Below are 19584 nucleotides of genomic sequence, written 5' to 3'. Positions count from 1 at the left end.
CCTTCATGCCAAACTAATCATTTTCTGCCTTTAGCTACACCGTTAGCAAACAGATATTAGAGCAGTGTTACATTTACGTGGCACTGAAGCAAGTGAACTTCAGTATAAGCGTTGAAAAAAACAGTTAAGTACATAAATGCACTGTGAGTCATCAGGATATTGAAAGTCACTTCACAGCATGGATTACTATACATTCTGCTTGGTTTAGTAATCCCAGTGATGTCTAGGACAACCGCCAGGCATCTGTTAACAGCTGCACTAAAACATATATACACAGTGCAGTCATCATAAATAAAACTCAAACTGACAGAACACCAGTGGAAATCATGCTGCTAACTGATTGAAATTCAATAACTCAGCAGCCCACATTTTACCAGAATGTTCTGCCAGAAATATTTCACCTCAGTAAGGTCACTAATCACTCCAGACAGAACGAAAAACACAGATTCTTCTCAAGCCAGAAAAAAAAACTGTAACAGTAGAGCAAAATGAGGCTTGTAACTAACGTTCTACTCAACGTGCTCTGTCCTGCCATAGAAACGAGACCCGATGGTTCTGTCCAAGAAGCCCAACAACGTGTGCTCGGCAGGTGTCAACTACACCCCCAACCTCACCAAGGACACGTCCATCTCCACCATCTCCAACACGACGTCGGTACACCTGCGTTCTGCTGAGACCAAGACGATGGACCCCAAGAAGACCTACAACAGTGTCAGCAAGATCGACAAGATGTCGCGGATAGTGTTCCCTGTCCTCTTCGGAACCTTCAACCTCGTCTACTGGGCCACGTACCTCAACAGAGAACCGTTGTCGAAAGGAGTTGTCATCTCAACTTAATCGCTCTTCTTATTGTTCCTTTTTTTCAGGGGCGTGGGGGGGAGGGGTGGGCAGTTTGTGTCAGGGAGAAGGGAAGGTTGAGCCTAATAGAAGAGGGGTGATCCATAATGAAAGCAGCCATTGCTACATCTCTGCCTCCAGACTAAACAAATGTGAAAACAAAGAACAAAAACTATACTCACCTATTTAGATCAAGCACTTTGAATGGATGCAAGGCTTCACGATTCCCTTTCCTATTTTTCATGGCCTAAAAAACTGCATTTTAAGACTACATTAACAGGAGAGAGGGTGCTTTGCTTCTTTCTCATCTGTTCTGCTGCAGTTTGCATGATTCTCACCCCCAAAAAGGGAACATGGACTCCTCTTTGTCTTGAACACCGACCATGTATATGTCAGTCATTGCTTAAACTATGGGAGCACACTTGGTCACTACTACCTGGAGAATTTAACAAAGTAATTTAATGCTTCATGTTCTTACTGCACTGGGCTCATAAACTCTGCAATCTAACTCGCATTTAAATTTTAAAACATGATTTTAAAATGTACCTAATTCCGCGCTATGAGAAAGACACATCTCTCGAGATTGATGCTGCAAGTGCATTAATAATGTCGTTTTATGTCTCCATTTTTAAAAAAAACTAAAAAAATCTTGCCAATTCTTTTCCTCTGCCTAACGCAGAGGGTGCTTGTGTCTCTTGTTGTACATCTTTACTTGAAGATTCAAGAACTGTTGCTGCAGGCCTGGTTTCCCAAAAGCCCTGGCAGTAAGAGTCTCAAAGTAAAATGTGAGAGGAAAAGAAGTTTTGAATTAAAAAGTCATCATTTAGGGCCAGCAAGAATGTTTGAAAAAAGTGGGTTTTTTCTGGCCTACTTACACGAGGGTGACTGGACGGCTGTGACAGATGTGTTAGCACAAATTAAGGATTGGATATATGTGATTTAACAGAATTTTGAGCCTGGGTCACTCAGTTGGGAAACCAATATGCACAGTTGAGAGACCAAATGGAGAGCAAGTCACATACAAATCAGGACAGCGATGTGGACAGTTTTGGGACTGTCGTTCAGAGATGTCCAGACACGCACCCTGCTAATGTGTCCACAGAGAAAACCAGACTCATGTACAGTTCATAACCCTGTTTTGGTTTTTTAAAAAACTGCTGGTGAAATTTACTAAATGAGTACTGTGACAATTTTGTGACTTGTAAGGCACTGACACAGCTGCTATGTATTTGTAAGTGTTCCATTTCCAAATGTGGAGAGGAAAGTATGTAACGTAATCATATGAATGTGGTTTTCTAAGGCTTGCGACAGGTAATTTGCTCCACACTGTGCCGTTATTTAACACCGAAAAGAGCATGCCTTATATTGCACCTGGATGCGATAATTGTCGCAAGGAGCATTAATTTATGTAGAATGCCAAGGGGAGACGTTATCAGAATGAGCATGTAATTGGTTCGGGTATATGGCTGTGACAAATCTTTGGATCTGCCCTGTCAGCTGCTCACGCTGAACAGTTCGAGCCAAGCCCCACATATTTAGTGTATTTTGATATAACAAAGCAGAACATGCCGCAGAGCATCGGGGGCAAGGAGAGAATTACAAGATGTATACAAGCCATGGCTGTATAGCTGGTAGCAAGGTTAGTTTTTTTGCAGTGTGCAGAGCTGTTTGTAGGTTTTTTCATCGTGTTTCATCAAATAGGCAGCGGGTCATAGTGAAAATAGCAGAGAGCTCAAAAAATAAACAAACTCAAAAAATACACATTGAGCTCTGTAACATCACAAATCGACTTCATACATTTTGTCTACTTTTTAAGTTCTGTCCCAAAAGTATTTTAAGAAAAACTGTAATGTTTGTCAAAATGTCACTTTAACTGTGACGAAGGTGTTGGAGGTGTTCCTAAATATCAGGATTGTGCAGGTGGCTGTGAGTCAGATTCTTTCTTTTGACTTTAATAAATACCTGCAGACCCTTATGCAAAACAACACATTGCACGGTCACAGTACCGTCCTGGGTTTGCAAGTCGGTTGGGATTTGACAGTTAATAATGTTTTGTGTTGTGCTACACATCCTGCACACGGGCTGTTAAACAAATATTTTAGGTTTATAAGACAGAGCTGGTTGTAGTAAAGTAATAAAGCAGTCTTGGGCTGCGTCAGCCTTTAAGACGACAGTTTCTGACGCAAGACTAATCATTGACCTTTTTAGTAGATTACCTACAGAACTTTCCACTCCCACTGAGCTATTCTTTTTCACATACAAAAAGTGAATCAATAATTTTCTCACTCATGCCTCTTAATAGCAACACTTGAGAGCTCAGTTCATGCTTTGCACAAAGTCAAAGTATTCTGGGTCATTTAAGCATCTTCTGAGGCTGTTGGAAAATGTTAACTCCAGTCTACAGTGTGTTTGTGAAAGTGAAGTGCTGGGGGAAAAAAAGATGATTATTGTGTCATGTTTCTGGATTCCAGCAAAGCTATACTAGAAAGAAAACCTCACGCATATATCAGCAACAGGAGACAGAAATTCAACAGCTCAGCGGCTAACAGGTGACCAAAGATTGATTGTACCATGAACTGACTCATAACAGTCCACAAAAGTGAGCAACACAGCAGAGCTCTGTCCTCTCAGAATTACTTACTATTGGGTTCAATCGATGGGCTCAAGTTTATCAAAATTGCACCCTGATTTGCATTAATTTACTTCACCTCCGCGAGCTAATCCAATGTCACTGGACTGCATTGTTTTTTTTTCTCAGAATGTTTCTCTGTTTTGAAAGCTTGGTTCGACGAGGCCTTTAAGCTGCAAAGAATTTGGGGAAATAAGGCCGAGTGTCATGAGAGAATCATGTAAATAGCCTTTTTCGTTTTCAACGTAGCTCTTTGCTTTGACACAAAAAGACAGATTGTCACATTTGTGTTCTGAAGCCCTTAGTAGAAAAAAAAAGCCCAATGTTGATGTTAATGATGTTATTGTCTTCAATATCTTTTTTCTTCTGTGTACATGTGTGAGTTTGTTTCGTTCTTGTGGCTTGTAGAAGAGCTGATCAAACGTGATCTTTGGACTGATTTGTATTTTATATCTACAGTGACTTAATTAAAGTGACGAGCACACATTTTGTCATTACAGCTCAAGCCTACCTGTTGCACAGCATGTGTTGGTTTGTGGTGAGACAAACTCAGGAATAAGAGGACCCCATGCTCCCAACAGAAATATCAGTTCTTCATATCTATCATATGGATTTTGAACACCAACCTCTCTCACCTGCTGCTGGGAACATTGTCCTCAAAAACTTTAGGCCGCTAAGCAGATATTTATACACTGGCTTGGTAAAAAACCATGTAAATAAGGGTGACATAAGCTGCTATCTGCTTTGCATTGTGTACTTAAGGTGGACTTAAGTGATTTTATTTTGACTTTGTGTGCCAGGATATGCTGTGGTATTTTCGTGCTGTCTAACTGATGTTGAAGCTGTCATTTATGGAAATCTAAGATCCAGCTTTCTGTCAGATCAGACAATGTTTCAGTTTCAGTGCAATGGCAGCCAAGTACAGGATACAGACGAGACATCTCCCCCCCACCAATCTGTAATCTGTCTGTTCCTCGACTTCCTGTTTGTATCTGACACATTATCAAGTAACAGTACACACTTTCTGTCTGTGTATTTCTGATTAGGTCTGCAGTAGTTGAGTTCTTCAACAAGTGTGTTTTTTAAACTAAACAGTTGTTTTTATTGAGCTTTATTTAAGCCTTGTTTTCTAACATATAACCAAAGGAACTATTACTGTAAAAAGTCACTGATAATGTCCCTGACAAACACATATAGCCTTCATTATTTTTTTTGTGGACAGCAGCTTCAGTCTGACAGAAGTTCACTGTATGGACAAAGGTACTGGGTCTCACCTGTTATTCTTTGAATTCTTGTATTTTCAGTCCCATTGCTTCAGCTGTGTAAAATCTAAAGAATCTAGGCCTGTACTCTTTTGTGCTTTTATTTGGGAAAGAATGGGTCTTTCTAAAGAGATCACTAATTTAAGAGTGCTACTGTAATAGAATGAGACATTGCAGCAAGTCCCTTCATCTAATTTTTTGTACCTTTCAGAAATTCCTCAGTCAGCTGTAAGTGGCATTTTTGCAAAAGTGGAAGTTTTTAGGGACCACAGCAACTCAGACACCAACTGGCAGGCCACGTAAAATTAGAGAGTGAGGTTGCCAAGAGCTGGGGCATATAGTGCATAAGTGTAATCAACACTCTGCTGAAGTGCAGAGTTCCAAACCTCCTCCAACATTACCATCAGCACAAAAAACTGTATAGCAGGAGCTTTGTGCAATAGGTTTCCATGCAGCGCAGCTCCTGTAGGTAGCCCAGTACGTTTGTGCAAATAGTGTATCTCTACAACTATTAGCTTGTCCATAAATTTGGCTAATATGGTAATATTCATGGCAAATTTACAATAACTTTGGTGATCCTCTGACTTTTTCTAGTGCTGTCATCAGATCAAAATTACTGTGGCTGGTGGGTAATATATGGAAAAAATAAAAATAATCCTCCAGTCTATAAACAAAAAATAACATGTAAGTTCAAAAATTTTCAAAAAGAAATTATTTTGACTGTTAACAGGCTAAACAAATACAGCTTACATGATGTTATACCAGATTATAAATATCTGTACCCGCTGCTAAACGCCAGCATATTGGCGTCATCGTTGTTAGCATGTGGATATTAGCATTTAGCTGTATGTAGAATAATAGTAGGCAGACAGATGGATGAACACTTAAATTCAATACATTATAAATCCTCTGATGTTCTCAGTAATTTAATAAATATTTCTGACTGATAACAAGCTAAAATAACATATATGTAAAGTGGCCTTTGTTATACTCAGCATTAATGTGTTATGTTTGATAATATGTGTCATCTTTTTATCAATTTCTACTATTAGTAGCATGCTGGCATTAGCATTTTACTGCATGTAAAACAGTGATAGGAAAATAGCAAACAGTGACCTTCTAAAAAATTAATGAATTGAAGAATGAATTAATAAATCTATGTATAAGCATATTATACCATATTATTAATCATCTGAATAAAACAATGCTAATATCATAATAGGTTTTTAATGCTAGCCAGCTAAATTAATACAACTAACATGATTTATCTGCCTATTAATATTACACTTATTAGCATTAACCTTTTAGCTTGGTCGGTGTTAGCATACTGTGCTTGATAGCTACATATTAGCTACATATAGAACGTTGACAATATTTGGCAAACAGACAAATATAGGATTTTATTTTTTCTGCTGTAGAAAACTCAATCATATTAACTATAGGACATCATATATTTAGTACTACCCACATTGTAATTCTGTCATTTCCAAAAATTCGGCAAAGCTAATATTATGTTAATATGCTAGGGGCTGAAAGAAGACAAGTAAGTCACGTATATCAGCTCATTCATGTGAACTGTCAGGTCAGAGGATCCCCATAGTGCTGAAACCTGGTAGACTTCCTCATGTCTCTGCACATCTTTCTTGGCGTAAACCAATGCACCCATCCATTTAACTCTCTCTTTCTGGCCAAGAAACAACCCCACCCGCCTTCCTTCAGCCACTGTGACAGACTCATCTGCCATACATCTGTTAGAATAAGGGATTTAGTTCTGCTTAAGTTGCTTTCACCCATTCAGGGAAGCCCCTTACAGCAAAGCGCTTCTGTCCATTTAAGCCCTGACTGGCCCAGCCCTCATGACAAACACTTGTTTTTCTCAGTGTGTTGTCTGGACAGCTGTGGCTGATGCATGTTAGGAACAAACTTAGGGTTGATTGTATGTCCTTTATCCCAAGCTAGCTCATGGGCAGTGAAGCTGACTGACGCTTTGAACTCTTGGCTGGGGAATTTATTGCACATCCAGCAGCTGGTTTAAAGGACACTTGCGGAGCTACGATAGCAACAGTTGCCTGTTCAAGTAAGGCTAAAGGTGACCAATAAAATGCATAAAGTTGCTCATGTTTTTTTTTTTTTCAAGAACTTTTTACAAGAATATTTACGAAGAACCCATCAAACAGACTTTTGCTTAATTTTGCAAAAATGCAGCAAAGCCATTGTAGCTGGGCTTAAAAACGTATTTGTGTCACTCATTCTTTGTTTTATGTACTGTATTTGTTTTGTGTATTATACTGATAATGATCAAATAAAAAGGATTAGCAAAGATGCTATATAGTACATTGCAAACACTACTGTAGCTCAAATGTTGCTTTGTTGAATCCTGATTAAAGCTGCACATATAAAAGGAAATCTGACACTGGTATGTCTGAATCCTGTTTGATTGTCTATTGATATTAAATGCTTTGATGAACTACTTAATGCAATTTGGGTCACTTAGAAACATTATTTTTATAAGTAATGCAAATTTGCTTTAATTTGATATAATGTGAAATTCATCAGAAAACTTTTTCTTATCCATTTTTTTTTAAGTTTGATCTGCCTAGTATCTAAGAGGGCATACAGAGGCCCATTGTCACTGTGTTTCAGTGGCATATGATATGCTGTGGTATTGTTTTCATAATGATATGGTAGATGATGACATATGTTTATATTTTCCCAGTTAATGAAGCTGTCAGAGGTTTTAGTTTGACAAATAAACTCTTTATAGCTTAATTAAATGGGACCTGCTAAGCAAAAGTCAGCTTGTACTGCTCTATTAGCGGAGCAGTACACACCTTTGTGTTAACCCCTCAGCTTTTCAGTTTCATGCACTGAATAACCTTCATTTATTAGGGCGCACGTCATTGTTTTCCCATACAGCCTTACACACAGCAAGCCAAATGGATTGCTGTGTGTAATGATGACATATTTCATCTGAGATAAAATCTTTGGGAAATGGTTTTCCTAATGATCAGTCGGTCTTTTGCAACAGACAGTTATCAGCCTAGGCAATAGCTTTTATCACTTGTTATCAGTCCTGCACATATCAACAACAGGTGGTGTCATCCACCTACAAGGTGGAGACTGTTTTGCCCGTCTAAATTTAACTAATAATGAGGAACTGTCAAGCAAATTTGCCTTTTGGACAAAACTTACATCATTTAAAAAAAACAACCTTTTTATGTTTACACCAGAAAAAAGATTGTGCTCTGTATAAACTGATCAAGTACATTTCATTTGACCAGATTCCACTGAATTTTATATTCTTATGATATTTCAAAATTACATCGAAAATATACATGTACATGTAGTTAAATAAGTCAGCATATTGGGCATAAAATATTTTGAGTGTTGGAACTAAAAGTCCTTTTGGTATGTGTACAAACAAAAAGATCCTGGTTTGGGATAAAATGCACACTTTTCAAATATACATCACACATTGCAAAGTTACATTTGAAAGCATGCCTTGCAATATTAGCAAACACATTACATGACCTTTGTCACACATAGATGTCGACAAATCTGCTCATCACTGATTATAATGGATAACTGTTTTGTGAGCCTGCTAGAACGTAGAGGAGTGAGCCTACTGACAAAATGCACTCACCACACACTTTACTACTTAAGGAATGATTCAGTTCCTTATAAATGGTCATTTACACTGAATCAATTTAATATTTGATGAACAAAACCTAGGACTTTCACTGTACACATCATACTTTTATCCACAAAGATAATCACAAGCTGCTAATTCTTCTGAATATCTAAACGATTGCAAAGCTATGACAAGAACATCATGTAATTTCATCACTCATAAAAGGAGAAACCATGTCAGTCCATTCACTTTTCAAATTAAGATTGGGCAAACAGTCTTATCACACAAAGTAACAAAGAGGACAGAACTTGCACATTTATTTTTTTATTCTTAAAGTGTGTTTTGCTGACAATACTGTTACTTCTGTGAGTTGGTAAAATAACTATGGCAACACGATTTTCAATTAATTATGTCATCATTATCAATCAATTATTCCTGCAGGTCTCCTAATACTGTCACTAGTATGGATAGGCAAAAATAACTACATGTACATGCTTCTTAATTCATTTCATGAGAATTATTAATGAATCACTCCTGCTGGTCCACGCTTGGTCAGCAGGTTATTTCTTTTCGGCTGCAACACTGCGGGAAAGACTTTCTCTTTCTCGCCGCCAGGGGGCAGCGAAGCCTCTCGAGTGGCACTCACTAGTTCAGAAAGGAAAAAAGTCTGGCAGGTTTGTAAGCTGAACGCAGGGCTGCCCTGCTGAGCTGTGGGCCTATTCAGAAAAAAAATACTGTGAGGAGGAGAGCTCGCGGTGACTCTGTGGCACGTAAACGGACGTGTAAAGTCTGAACATGACTTCCAAGGGCGATCATCATCACCAGGCAAACTGCAGATATCAGTTCGCACTGAGTCAAACTACATATTATGCTGTTTACTTATGAATTGATGCTTATTTCTGAGACTTTTTCTTTGAATGAAAGGAAGTAACGGAGTTTTGAGAAGTTCCGGTTCTTCTTTTAAGACTAATTAACTAAAACAAGATAATATTGATAATAAAAACATCTGATGGTAATAATGATAATAATAATCACCATCATCATCATCATCATGCCAGAGTCAGAGCAACAAAAGAGGGAGGTGTTTCCGTGTGCAGTTGTGATCCAGGTAGTGTATGAGTCACGCAAGATGCTCATCTCCTAAGGTTCACCACCTCCACTAGCAGCAGAAAGCGCCCCCCTGCCACTCTGGTGCCCACACAGGGAGAAGGTGGAGGGAGGCACCGTCGCTGGATCCCGTCAACTAGACTCCCAGCACCCCCCCCCCCCCCCCGCCCCCCACATACACACACACCCCATCCGCCCCTTACCCCCGCCTCCCTACCCCTCCCACACACACACGCACACACCATCCTCCTCTTGTTTCGGCTACCACCGCATGTGTTGGGCTGGATCTCACTGATTTATCGTCGGGCGCCTTTCCCGGAGGAAACCCTCCCCACGAAGGAGCGAAGAGGACCAGGAGGAAGTGTGGTGGAGGGAGGTGGGGGGCGGGAGAGAGCTCGCGATCCGCTGCTGTGGTAGTGCTGGTGCTGTTGTTGTTGGTGGTGGTGTTGGAGGTGGTGGTGGCTGTTCGGTGCACATGACGCGCAGGAGAAAAAAGTGCGTGGGCGGATGAGGAAGTTGAGAGCTGGGATTGATGGTTCCACACCTTTTCACTGCGCTGGCACTTGATCGCGGCAGCAACGCAGCAGCAGCAGCGGCAGCAGCAGCAGCAGTCCACCGGTTCCTGCGATCAGAGGTGATCCGCGCGTGGGAAAATGACAATCAAGTTTGTGGTCACCCTCCTCACACTTTTGTTCGCTGGAGGTGCTCGGTGAGTGTCATTTGCACCTTTTCTCTCTCTCTCTCCCTCTCTACGATCAACAGCTGAGAGCAGCGTTAAAGCTTCAAAAGTTCGACTGCTGTGAATGAAATCCCATACATGTGTGAAAGAGACTGTGTGGTAATGCATGGTTCTTTTTTCTTCTCTTTTTTTCCTAAGGGTTTCCCTCACACACACGCACTCCAACAGAAAGAAAGGGGGGGGGGGGAGATAAATGACAGCACCATTTACTGCTGCGCCCAAATCCACAGTCTGGGGGTCTCACTGTCATTTACAGCAGGCTCCAAGTCACCATGAATCAAACATGTTCTTTTTTTTCTCTCTTTTTTCTCTGCGTCAAAGTTTTCATGACAATGTGTTTCTTTAAACATGATTAAGACCTCTCGTTCCCCTCCTCTCCTTTTCTCCTCGCCCCCTCCTCCATCCCTTCTCTTTCTCACACACACAAACAGCTCTGATTTACGGGAATATGGCGACGACGATGAGGATCATCAGGACACCACTGTCAATCAAATGCTGGTGCCCAGGTCGCACCAGGAGGACGCAACGCTCATTCTGAACAATTTGCTCAAGGAGTACGACAAGACTCTACGCCCAGACATCGGAGGTAAGGATCAGAAGTGGTGGAGAGGAGTTGGAGGCTTTTTTGGTTGGAGGAGAAACTTTGGTGATGCTGTCCAGGGACTGGCTCTGTGCCTGAGCTGTCCATGGTGCTGAAACTAGTAGTGCTGCTGTGAGGGTGGGGAGATGACATCCCCTTCCCCTCTCTTTCAATCATTTTAAAATTAGGTTTCTTCAGTTACGCTGGGACAGATTTGGTGGATTTGGGTTTGCTGAGATCTCTGCAAGAATTAGGGATAAAGTGCTTTTTAAGTGTTGAGAACTTTATTTATCTAGTGGGAGATAAAAACTACAGGGGCATCTGAATTTTTCAGTATTTACATCATTTACATGACTAATGGTTATTTGTGTTTCTATCAATAAATTAACAGTAAATGGAGAGGAAATAAAATGTGTCCACTTCTTGGGTTTCTGGCAAATTATCTGCAAAGCTAATTCACTTAAATGCAGTTTAATTCAAAATGCAAATAGGACCATGTTCTTATGTTGGCTCTACATAAGCCAAATTTACAAAGACGTACAGTGCTGTGCAAAATTATTAAGCCACCCGTCATTTCTCTATATTTTGTTAAGAGCATGGGAAATAGCTGCAGAGAAATGTGGGCAAACATGCATGGAAACACAACATAAAAGGCAAAAAGAGTTTGTTTAAGAATAATGGCAGTCAAACTAAATATTGACTTTTAATCTTGTTAGAATCATACAGGCTGAACTCTCTTCAGCAGTAGTTCTCCAGGCTTCTCGAAGGACATTCAAAGCTCTTCTTTGGATGTTTTGCCTTTTGTTTCCCTCTCTATCAGTACTGTTGAGGCCTGGGCTTTGGGGAGGCCAATCCATGATCACTATTGTTCCATTGTGTTTTTACTATTCAGGTATGCTTTTATTGCATTGTCAATGTGTTTGGGATCATTGTCATGGTGAAATATTTCCACCCAGATACTTTCCAGATCATATTTCTTGGTATATCAAAATCTTACGGTGCTTTTCATGTTTGTAATTCCATCAGTTTTGACAAGGCAACATCCCTGGCTCTCAAGTCCTGTGTCAGATCTTTGCTGAATGTTTTTCTAGCTTTTTTTAAGAATGTGACTTTCAGCTACTGTTCAAATGTATGCTGTAGATAGGTTTTTAAGCCTACTTGTCCAGCTTCCTCAATTTTTTAAGGAAACATTGCACACCAAGCCCAGATATGCCAGTTTTTCAGTCAAGTGTCTTTTTGGAGGGTTTGGGGTTTTTTTTGTTTGTAGATGCGAGTAAAGCAATGGAAACAAATTGTGTGTTTTTGCGACAGGCTGCAAGTAAGAAATTGGTCCTTTGCTAAGTTGTCTGCTATGTGTAGACATAACACTGGCTCATCCGTTGATCTTTTGAGTTTGGTGCCTTTTTTATGCTTAACAAACAAAAAAAATCTTGCTTAACACCAGCATGTTGGCATTAGCATTGTTAGCATAGTAGCAGTGACAGTAGCATTTAGCAAAACGTAGCACACCGGTTGGCTTTAACCACTTCAGTTTGAATCAAAAGGTCATTAAATAAATCAAAAAACTAAGAATGTAAATACGAGCACACCGTGCTAGCTTATCTGGCTGTCACTCCCAAACCACAAAGACATTTATCGCTTTCACACATGTAATAGAATGAGTTACCCACAGCTGGCAGGCCATGCCCAGTTTGTGCTGTGTGTGTGTGAGAGAGCGAGGGTGATGACAGGAACACGAGTCCAAATCCTCCCTTGATTGCACCCATGTTCTCGCTGCTGTGGTGCAATCAAAGCCCTGAGCTCCTTGGAGGAGAACATTCCTCTTCAGTGAGGTCTCTAATCAAATGGTTACCGGTTTGTTCCCCGGAGTCCTCTCATTGGTGGGCTGCTGGCTGGAAGGCTTTTCTGTGATGAACGTGCAATCCCGGCTTCTGTTGCTGCAGCATTTTAGAAGTCATTTGGAGAAATCAAGGCAGCCTGTCTTTATGGACATGTGGTAGAGGAGTCAGAGGTGTGGTGGTTTCCAGTGAGGCGATTTTCACCGGGGTTTAGCACAGTGGCTCAATGTCATTAGACTGACTGCCTTTACTATATTAGCGGCACTATTCTGAATGTGAAGGCAGACATTACTCCAACTGTTTCTGCTGTGACCTTATTTTTATTTCTCTCATATTCCAATTTACGCTCGACACTTGGTAACATTCTCCTTGTGTTTCTTTTCCCTTGATTCAGAGTTTGCATTTACAATCAGCAATACAATCTGATATGTGTAGGCCATTTGGGAGCTGCTCTACTCTAATTTTGTTTTGCTTCCCGCAGCTCACTGTGATATTTTCCACTTCCACTTCACTTAAATGTTGAAATAAAATGCAAGCATTTTTGACAAGCTTCCTATACAGAGGTAATTTTTGTCTGAAATATTCTGTATTTTTCTATTAGTTCGGCCTACATTAGGATGAAAGACATTTTGTACCAACAGCCATTCAAAAAGTTTTCAGAAGCTGCATACAAAGTCCTGCTTAAGCAGAACTCAAGGACATATCCACAGTCAACACGGGAGGGGGTGTGTGCAAATGCAGGTCTCGCTGGGATGAGACCTAAGAATGGATTACTTATTGAAATGGTAGTGATTTCAAAGTGAACAAATAGTCAGTGTGTCTCTGTTGAGCTACATTTATTGGTACACTTGTGCTGTACGACAACTGAAGTCCAACTTGTGAAGTATCCGGAAAGATGTTTGCACCATTTGACTGCAACTCGACAGCTACTGGCAGTTATTTTTGCATAAATTTCATGCGTAAACTGTGCAATAAAATATAGATCTAGCCATGCAATAAAAAAACAAAGACAATGTTAAAATCAAATAAACCCTGCTTTATGTCCAATGTCCAGCAGAGGGCGACTCCTTAGACTTCTATACAATTTGAATTATTTTGCAGCCAAAGAGAAAGTTTGGCTTCATTTATGACTTCAGTGAACACATTACTGTTGGGTATGTGGTCTTAACTATTATTTTCAACACTGATTAAGTAAATCACATAAACACTGTAAATAAAAAGGAGAGTAATGCAGGGTACACTTTGGAGCAATAATTCCCAAATTCCCAAAAACCAGAAAACCCCAGGGAGCCAACCCCTAAATCTTCACTCTAATCAAAATGTAAGAGACAGTGATGCATTTCCATGAAAATCTGCAATTTTTTGTTATCACAGAAGCACCTTTCAAAAGATGAACCAGATTATATGAATTTCATATATTCGGCTTCTTTCACCTATTCCAGTTCCTCTAAACTTTGTCTTTCTGCTATTTTTTCCCTGCTCAAAAAACTCTTAATCCTCTAAATGTCATCTTCCCCACTCTGAACACTTTATCACCTTAGGAGCTCTTTTAAGGGCTAAGATACTTGGTGAATCACTTACCTATGCCAGGATTTGGTCCTGACTTTAAGAGTGAATTCTTAGTAAACATCATAATTCTGAGAATTTTTTTAAAACTTCATCTTATTAAGCCTCAGTCAGATGCTACACTCTTCACCCTCAGGTTTATACTAAAAAGCCTTGCTCATGAATTTTCAGGCTCTGGTGGGAAACACTGTATCTTCCAATCATTAATAATGTTTATTTGTCTTTCTCGGAATGCTTGAAATGATTCCCAGATATCATCAACAATTATTTTCCTCCCTCTCTCGCGCGTTCACCAGCAGCTTGCTCGAATCGGTTCAGCCTGGTAGTTCACCTTGCGGGAAGAGGGGGTGGGCATGTGGGGGATCACCCTACAGCTCTGCTTCCATAATTAGGGATGAAATTTTGATGAGATCCAGTTGACAAACCTCAGTGTTGTCCATGAAATGTTAATTTCTTAGCAGGATTATGTGAAGCAGTGGAAGCACGTGTGCATGTGTGTGTTTGTGTGTGCGTGTGTGTGTGTGTGTGTGCGTGTGTGTGTGTGTGTGTGCGTGTGTGTGTGTGTGCATGGGAAAACGTGCACAGACAACACACTTACAAACATACTTGGAGATGACGCTGAGTCAAAGACAGATCTGGGACATTTAAGTCATTGTAAAAGAGAGTGGGTTCTGTTGAGATCCGCTGCAATGAATCTCTGAGAAAACACACACACACACAGCAAAGAAAGTAAATTCACACGGATAGAAGCCACTGAAGTCAGCACTGTGAGGCTCATTTCTAAGACACACCTTGATTTTGACTAAATCAAAGTCATCCTCACACACACACACACACACACACACACACACATATATAAAAACACTGTATTTCTGTTTGCCTCTTCTCGTCTGTAGTTGTGCTTGTTTATAAGCCGCTGGCTATGGAACCAGAGCACATACTGTTGTTTTAAGAAAATGTGAAATTTTACTATTAATTGGCTGCTAATTTCTAAGTTGAACATTTGTGTCTCGAAGCAAGGTTCACTTCTTCAGCACAGAAAATCTGCATAATACTAAATTCTTCGACAGTGAAGACAACAATTTTCCTCGCCTGAAAAAAAATCTGCTACTATTAGCTAACTAACATTGGCATTATCAGCACTGACAGAGAGAAGTGCAAAGAAATTCACCACCTGGTTACTTTGTACAGCAATATGCAAATTGAAGCACAGCACAAAGTTATTAATAACGTTATTCTGTTTATTTTTTTCGTTGACAGAAAACAGCTTTTTAAATTGATACACTATGGGTACAGTAAAGACCATACAAAGGCACGTAGAACAATATTTTATTATTATATGGTATGACAAAAAATAGTCAAATACAATTAAACATAAAAATGTAACAATACTTTTGCCCTAATTAGATCTTAAGTTTTATTATGTTGAATTAAATAAATACAAATAGCCTCAAAATTCACATCAGAAAGGAGTTTGTGTGTGTGTGTGTTTGTATGTCTGTGTGTAGTTGAGTGTGTATTTATATCTTTGTGGGGACCAGACATTTAAAATTTACTATACATAAGGACCAACAGCCCTTATGGGGACCAAAATCCTGGTCCCCACAAGTTTGAAGGCAATTTTGAGACTCAAACTTTGATTTTCGTGTAGGTTTTGGTTAGGTTTAGGGTAAGGGTTAGGCATTCATTTTTCATGGTTAGGGTTAGGGGCAAGGGAAAGGATTACTTCAATTAGAGGTCCCCATAAGATATGAATACCCAACATGTGTGTTTGTGTGTGTGTATTATAATCCTAAAACTATGTGAAATGCTCAGTGCTTTCAGTCAGGCTTTGACTAATCAAGCTTTTGTCCCTTATGCTTCAGATTTTAACTAATCTATTTTCTATAAATTCTCTGAAATTCAAAGACCTTTGAGATATTTTACTTTAGAATGGATAAAAAGGTTTCAACACAGTGAAAATCCAAAAAATCCAAGAGACTACAGTATAACAGGGTTGTTAACTTAGTGTCTCTGTTTGTTTTCCTCCTGTCACATCCAGTCTTGTGAAGTGAGCAGCGAGTCTAATCTTCATATAAAGTGGGTGACTGGTCCACTTGAGAAGGGAAAAGCTACCCACATATCCTCCAAGCAGAGCAAGTGTTGAGCCTCACCTTAAGCGATAAGAAGCAGTTCCCTTTAGATGAAGATGAGATGCTTTTGTGTCCCTATTGTGTCACTTTCCTTTTGGATTCAGAGTGTGATCACTGTGTGAGATCTGGGTGATCCTCATGTACTGTGCAAAGATGCATTGGTGTATGTGTCAGTGTTTGCGTCTGTGGAATCGAGGACAAAGAGGGCTGGAGTGGAAGGCTTTGTATGCTGCGAGGGCTCTTCAGCCACTCACATTTAAAGTTTGGAAGCCAGGATGATTCAAGGAACTCAATTAAACTGGGTCTGAGGCGCATTCTAAAAATACAAAGGGCCAACAAATTAAAATCTTCATTTAAGACAGATTCAAGTTTTATTTTGACTCCAACAAATATCACCCTGCTGTCATTAATACTCAGCAGATCACCAAATGGGACTGAAAATACCTCTTAACTGATGCATCACTTCCTTCTGCTAAAAACTACAGTGCATTAGTTTGATTTATGTGACACCAGTTCAACACAACAGTCTATATATTGCAAAGTAAATACACTATAGAAAGACAGTCCCAGTAATCTGATGATCTCTAGTAAGCACTCGGAGACAGTGGGGATGAAGAACTCACAGCAGAAACAGGCTCATGGATGGACAGACATCTATTGCAGGGTGAAAGGAAAAAAAAAACAGAAAAGAGAGATACATGCATAGTGAAATCACAAATAACAACAACGACCACCAACAAGCTACAGAAGAAAGGGGGCATATCTTTTGTTTTGTTTTAATGATATTAATGTTCAACCATTCTCTTCTTCTGTGCAGTCTTTTTCTGCTTTTTTCTGCTTCTCTGCATAGGCAGAGAAGCCCATGCCTCCCTCTCACCAACCACCTCCTCCAGTTCACCCACTTGAACACCAGGCCCACTGAGAGATTTCTCCAGTGTGTCCTGGATCTACCCTGGGGCCTCTTCCTGGTGGTATATGCCCAGAACACCATCACCCAGGAGGGACTCAAGAGCCATCCCGTTAGATGGCCGAACCACCTCAGCTGTCTCCTTTCAAAGTGGTTGAGTAGTGGAGCTGCTCTGAGCCTTTCCTGAATGGCTGAACCCCTCACCCCATCTCAAAGGAAGAGACACCCTTTGGAGAAAGCTCACTTGTATCTGCGATCTCATTCTTTCGGTCACTACTCAGAGTTCGTGACAGTAGGTGAGCGCAGGGAAGTAAATTGACTAAACCGAAAGCTTTACTATATAATAATTTGCTTTAAGAATATATATAAAAGTTATTATTTTTATTATTTTTTATTATTATTATTTTTTTATTTTGCCTGTCCCATTTGGTTTTTTACCCGTCAGAACTGTTGTCTGAAGACCAACAAAGATACCCAATGGATTTACTTTGCCAAATGGATCATCATGGCCTTGCCATATTGGTCCATTTGATCAACCTTTGTTGTTATTATTTATTTTATTTTATTTTCAGTTGTTACAGACGGGACAGACATGACTGAGGGATAGGAAAGGGAGAAAGAAAGATGAAGGAAAAGAAAAACAGAATAGAAGAGGGACAGTGAGAAAGGGCAATTAAAAAGAGAAAGAAGAAAAAAAAATCTCCTGGATCACCTGCTGAGAGAAAAAGAAGAGAAAACAAGCAAAAAAAAAAACACAGCAACATACTAAACACAACACAATCACGTTAATCTAGCTATGTGTAAACAGCAGTAAATACTAAATATTCAATGTTGTTGTGTAGCAAGCAGGACCGACAGCGCACAATGTGCTTGGAAATAGCAGCCAATAGAGGTGTAGTTTATGTCTATGAACAGTAAACACCCGTGTGCACACCTGTGTGGATCAGCGTGCTTGTATTCAAAAGGTTTCCCCATGTAATGGTCTGCTAGAGGATGTAGAGAGCCATAGCCCTGTCCCCCAGGGCATGAAGCAGGCATGGAGGAGATCCAGCCTCCAGACATCCAGAGGCCCCAGAATGCGAGAGCCCAAGGAGGACAACCGGAGGGACATCCGTGCCACCCTCCTGGGAAGAGCTGAGAAGAGACCCAGATGAGGGGTCACCCGGTAGCCATGGAGCAGAAGCCAGAGGGGCCTGCAGTGGCGTGCCCGCCGGTTCTGCCAGCAGCCAGCTGTGCCACAGTGAACCGAGCCGCAGGCCCAGAGGCCGGAGGCCCGAGGGCCCCCTTTGCCCCCAAAGAGGCCTGACCGAGCAACAGGCACCAGGCCCTGCTAAGTAATCACCAGGAGTGAGCTGGTACATACCTGAGCGCCTAGCCCCGGACACCAAGAACCACCAACGCACCGACCCCTGAGGGCATCAGTTACCGGCAGGAAGTGTGGTGAGGGGAGATAGGCCTTTGGAGGGCCTGGGAGTTCCCAGAGAGGTGGAGTGTTAGACCCGACCTGACATATAGACACAGACAAACAGGCACACACAGACACAAACAAGCATTCCCACCCTCATGCACACATATACAAACACTCAGCACTCACCCAATGTAGGGATAGACATACATGGACACTGTACACACAATCACACTCCCCAAACAAACTCTATACCCCGGGTCCAGGTACCCTCGCGCCTAGAGGGGGAAATTGCACCTAGACTCAGGAGATGTTACCCTTTCACCCGGGGTGGAGGCAAGCAGACCGCCCCAGGATCCGCAGCAGCAGGGAGGCCCCATATCCCAGATCCCAATCGGACGGCCAACACCTCCTTCCAGCCCCCCCGCCCCGATGGCCAGCAGAGAACAGGGGTGTGTGAGGACCCCAAACCTCCCTCCTCTCGCGCATGTGTTGATGGGTCTGTATGCAATGATGGGCGTAGCTGCAGGAAGTTTATTGGTTTTTTTTGTTGATGAGTGAGTATAGGGGTGGGATTTAATAAGTTTTCTTCATCCCACTCCTTTTTCAGGCAATTTTTGTTTTTTGTTTTGTGCATTTTTTTTTCCCCAACAATATCTTTATTGCGTTTCAGAATTGCATACAGAAATTGGAGTACTTCCACAGCAAAGGAGACATCCAGGGCAGCTAAATTATTGTATAACAGTCAATCGCCCTCCCTTGCAAATCAGACACTTATAAGGTGTTAGAGAGCAACAGTTAAGTGGAAGTACGAACTATATGACCTGTAAATAATAACTTAGTCAAACAAAGGAAAAAGAAAACACAACCCCCCCCCAAAAAAAAGTAAATAAATAAAAATAATAATAATAATAGTAAGCTTCTCTATTTCCAAGGGTTGCTCAACATCAA

The 19584-nt window shown here is 40.8% G+C and overlaps 2 protein-coding genes across 3 annotated transcripts in view; both read left to right on the top strand.

Annotated features, from left to right (window-relative positions):
• Positions 1–6859, top strand: part of LOC102311059 (gamma-aminobutyric acid receptor subunit alpha-5) — a 44228-nt gene extending 37369 nt beyond the window's left edge. Inside the window, exon 10 of the mRNA XM_005949409.3 lies at positions 538–6859. Coding sequence (XP_005949471.1) covers positions 538–837 — 300 coding nt within the window. The 3' untranslated portion in view covers positions 838–6859. The remainder of the gene's footprint in view (positions 1–537) is intronic.
• A 2827-nt stretch (positions 6860–9686) lies between these two features.
• Positions 9687–19584, top strand: part of LOC102310751 (gamma-aminobutyric acid receptor subunit gamma-3) — a 177525-nt gene continuing 167627 nt past the window's right edge. For both annotated transcript variants that reach the window (XM_042224485.1, XM_042224484.1), the window contains exons 1-2: positions 9687–10175; positions 10637–10791. In XM_042224485.1, the coding sequence (XP_042080419.1) occupies positions 10120–10175; positions 10637–10791 (211 nt within the window). In that variant the 5' untranslated portion in view covers positions 9687–10119. The remainder of the gene's footprint in view (positions 10176–10636; positions 10792–19584) is intronic.

The sequence above is a fragment of the Haplochromis burtoni genome, unplaced genomic scaffold (assembly GCF_018398535.1).
Source record: "Haplochromis burtoni strain Fernald_Lab_line unplaced genomic scaffold, NCSU_Asbu1 Contig_139, whole genome shotgun sequence".
Classification (NCBI taxonomy): domain Eukaryota; kingdom Metazoa; phylum Chordata; class Actinopteri; order Cichliformes; family Cichlidae; genus Haplochromis; species Haplochromis burtoni.
Note: the sequence above shows the minus strand (reverse complement) of the source record. Positions and strands in the feature narration are given on the sequence as shown.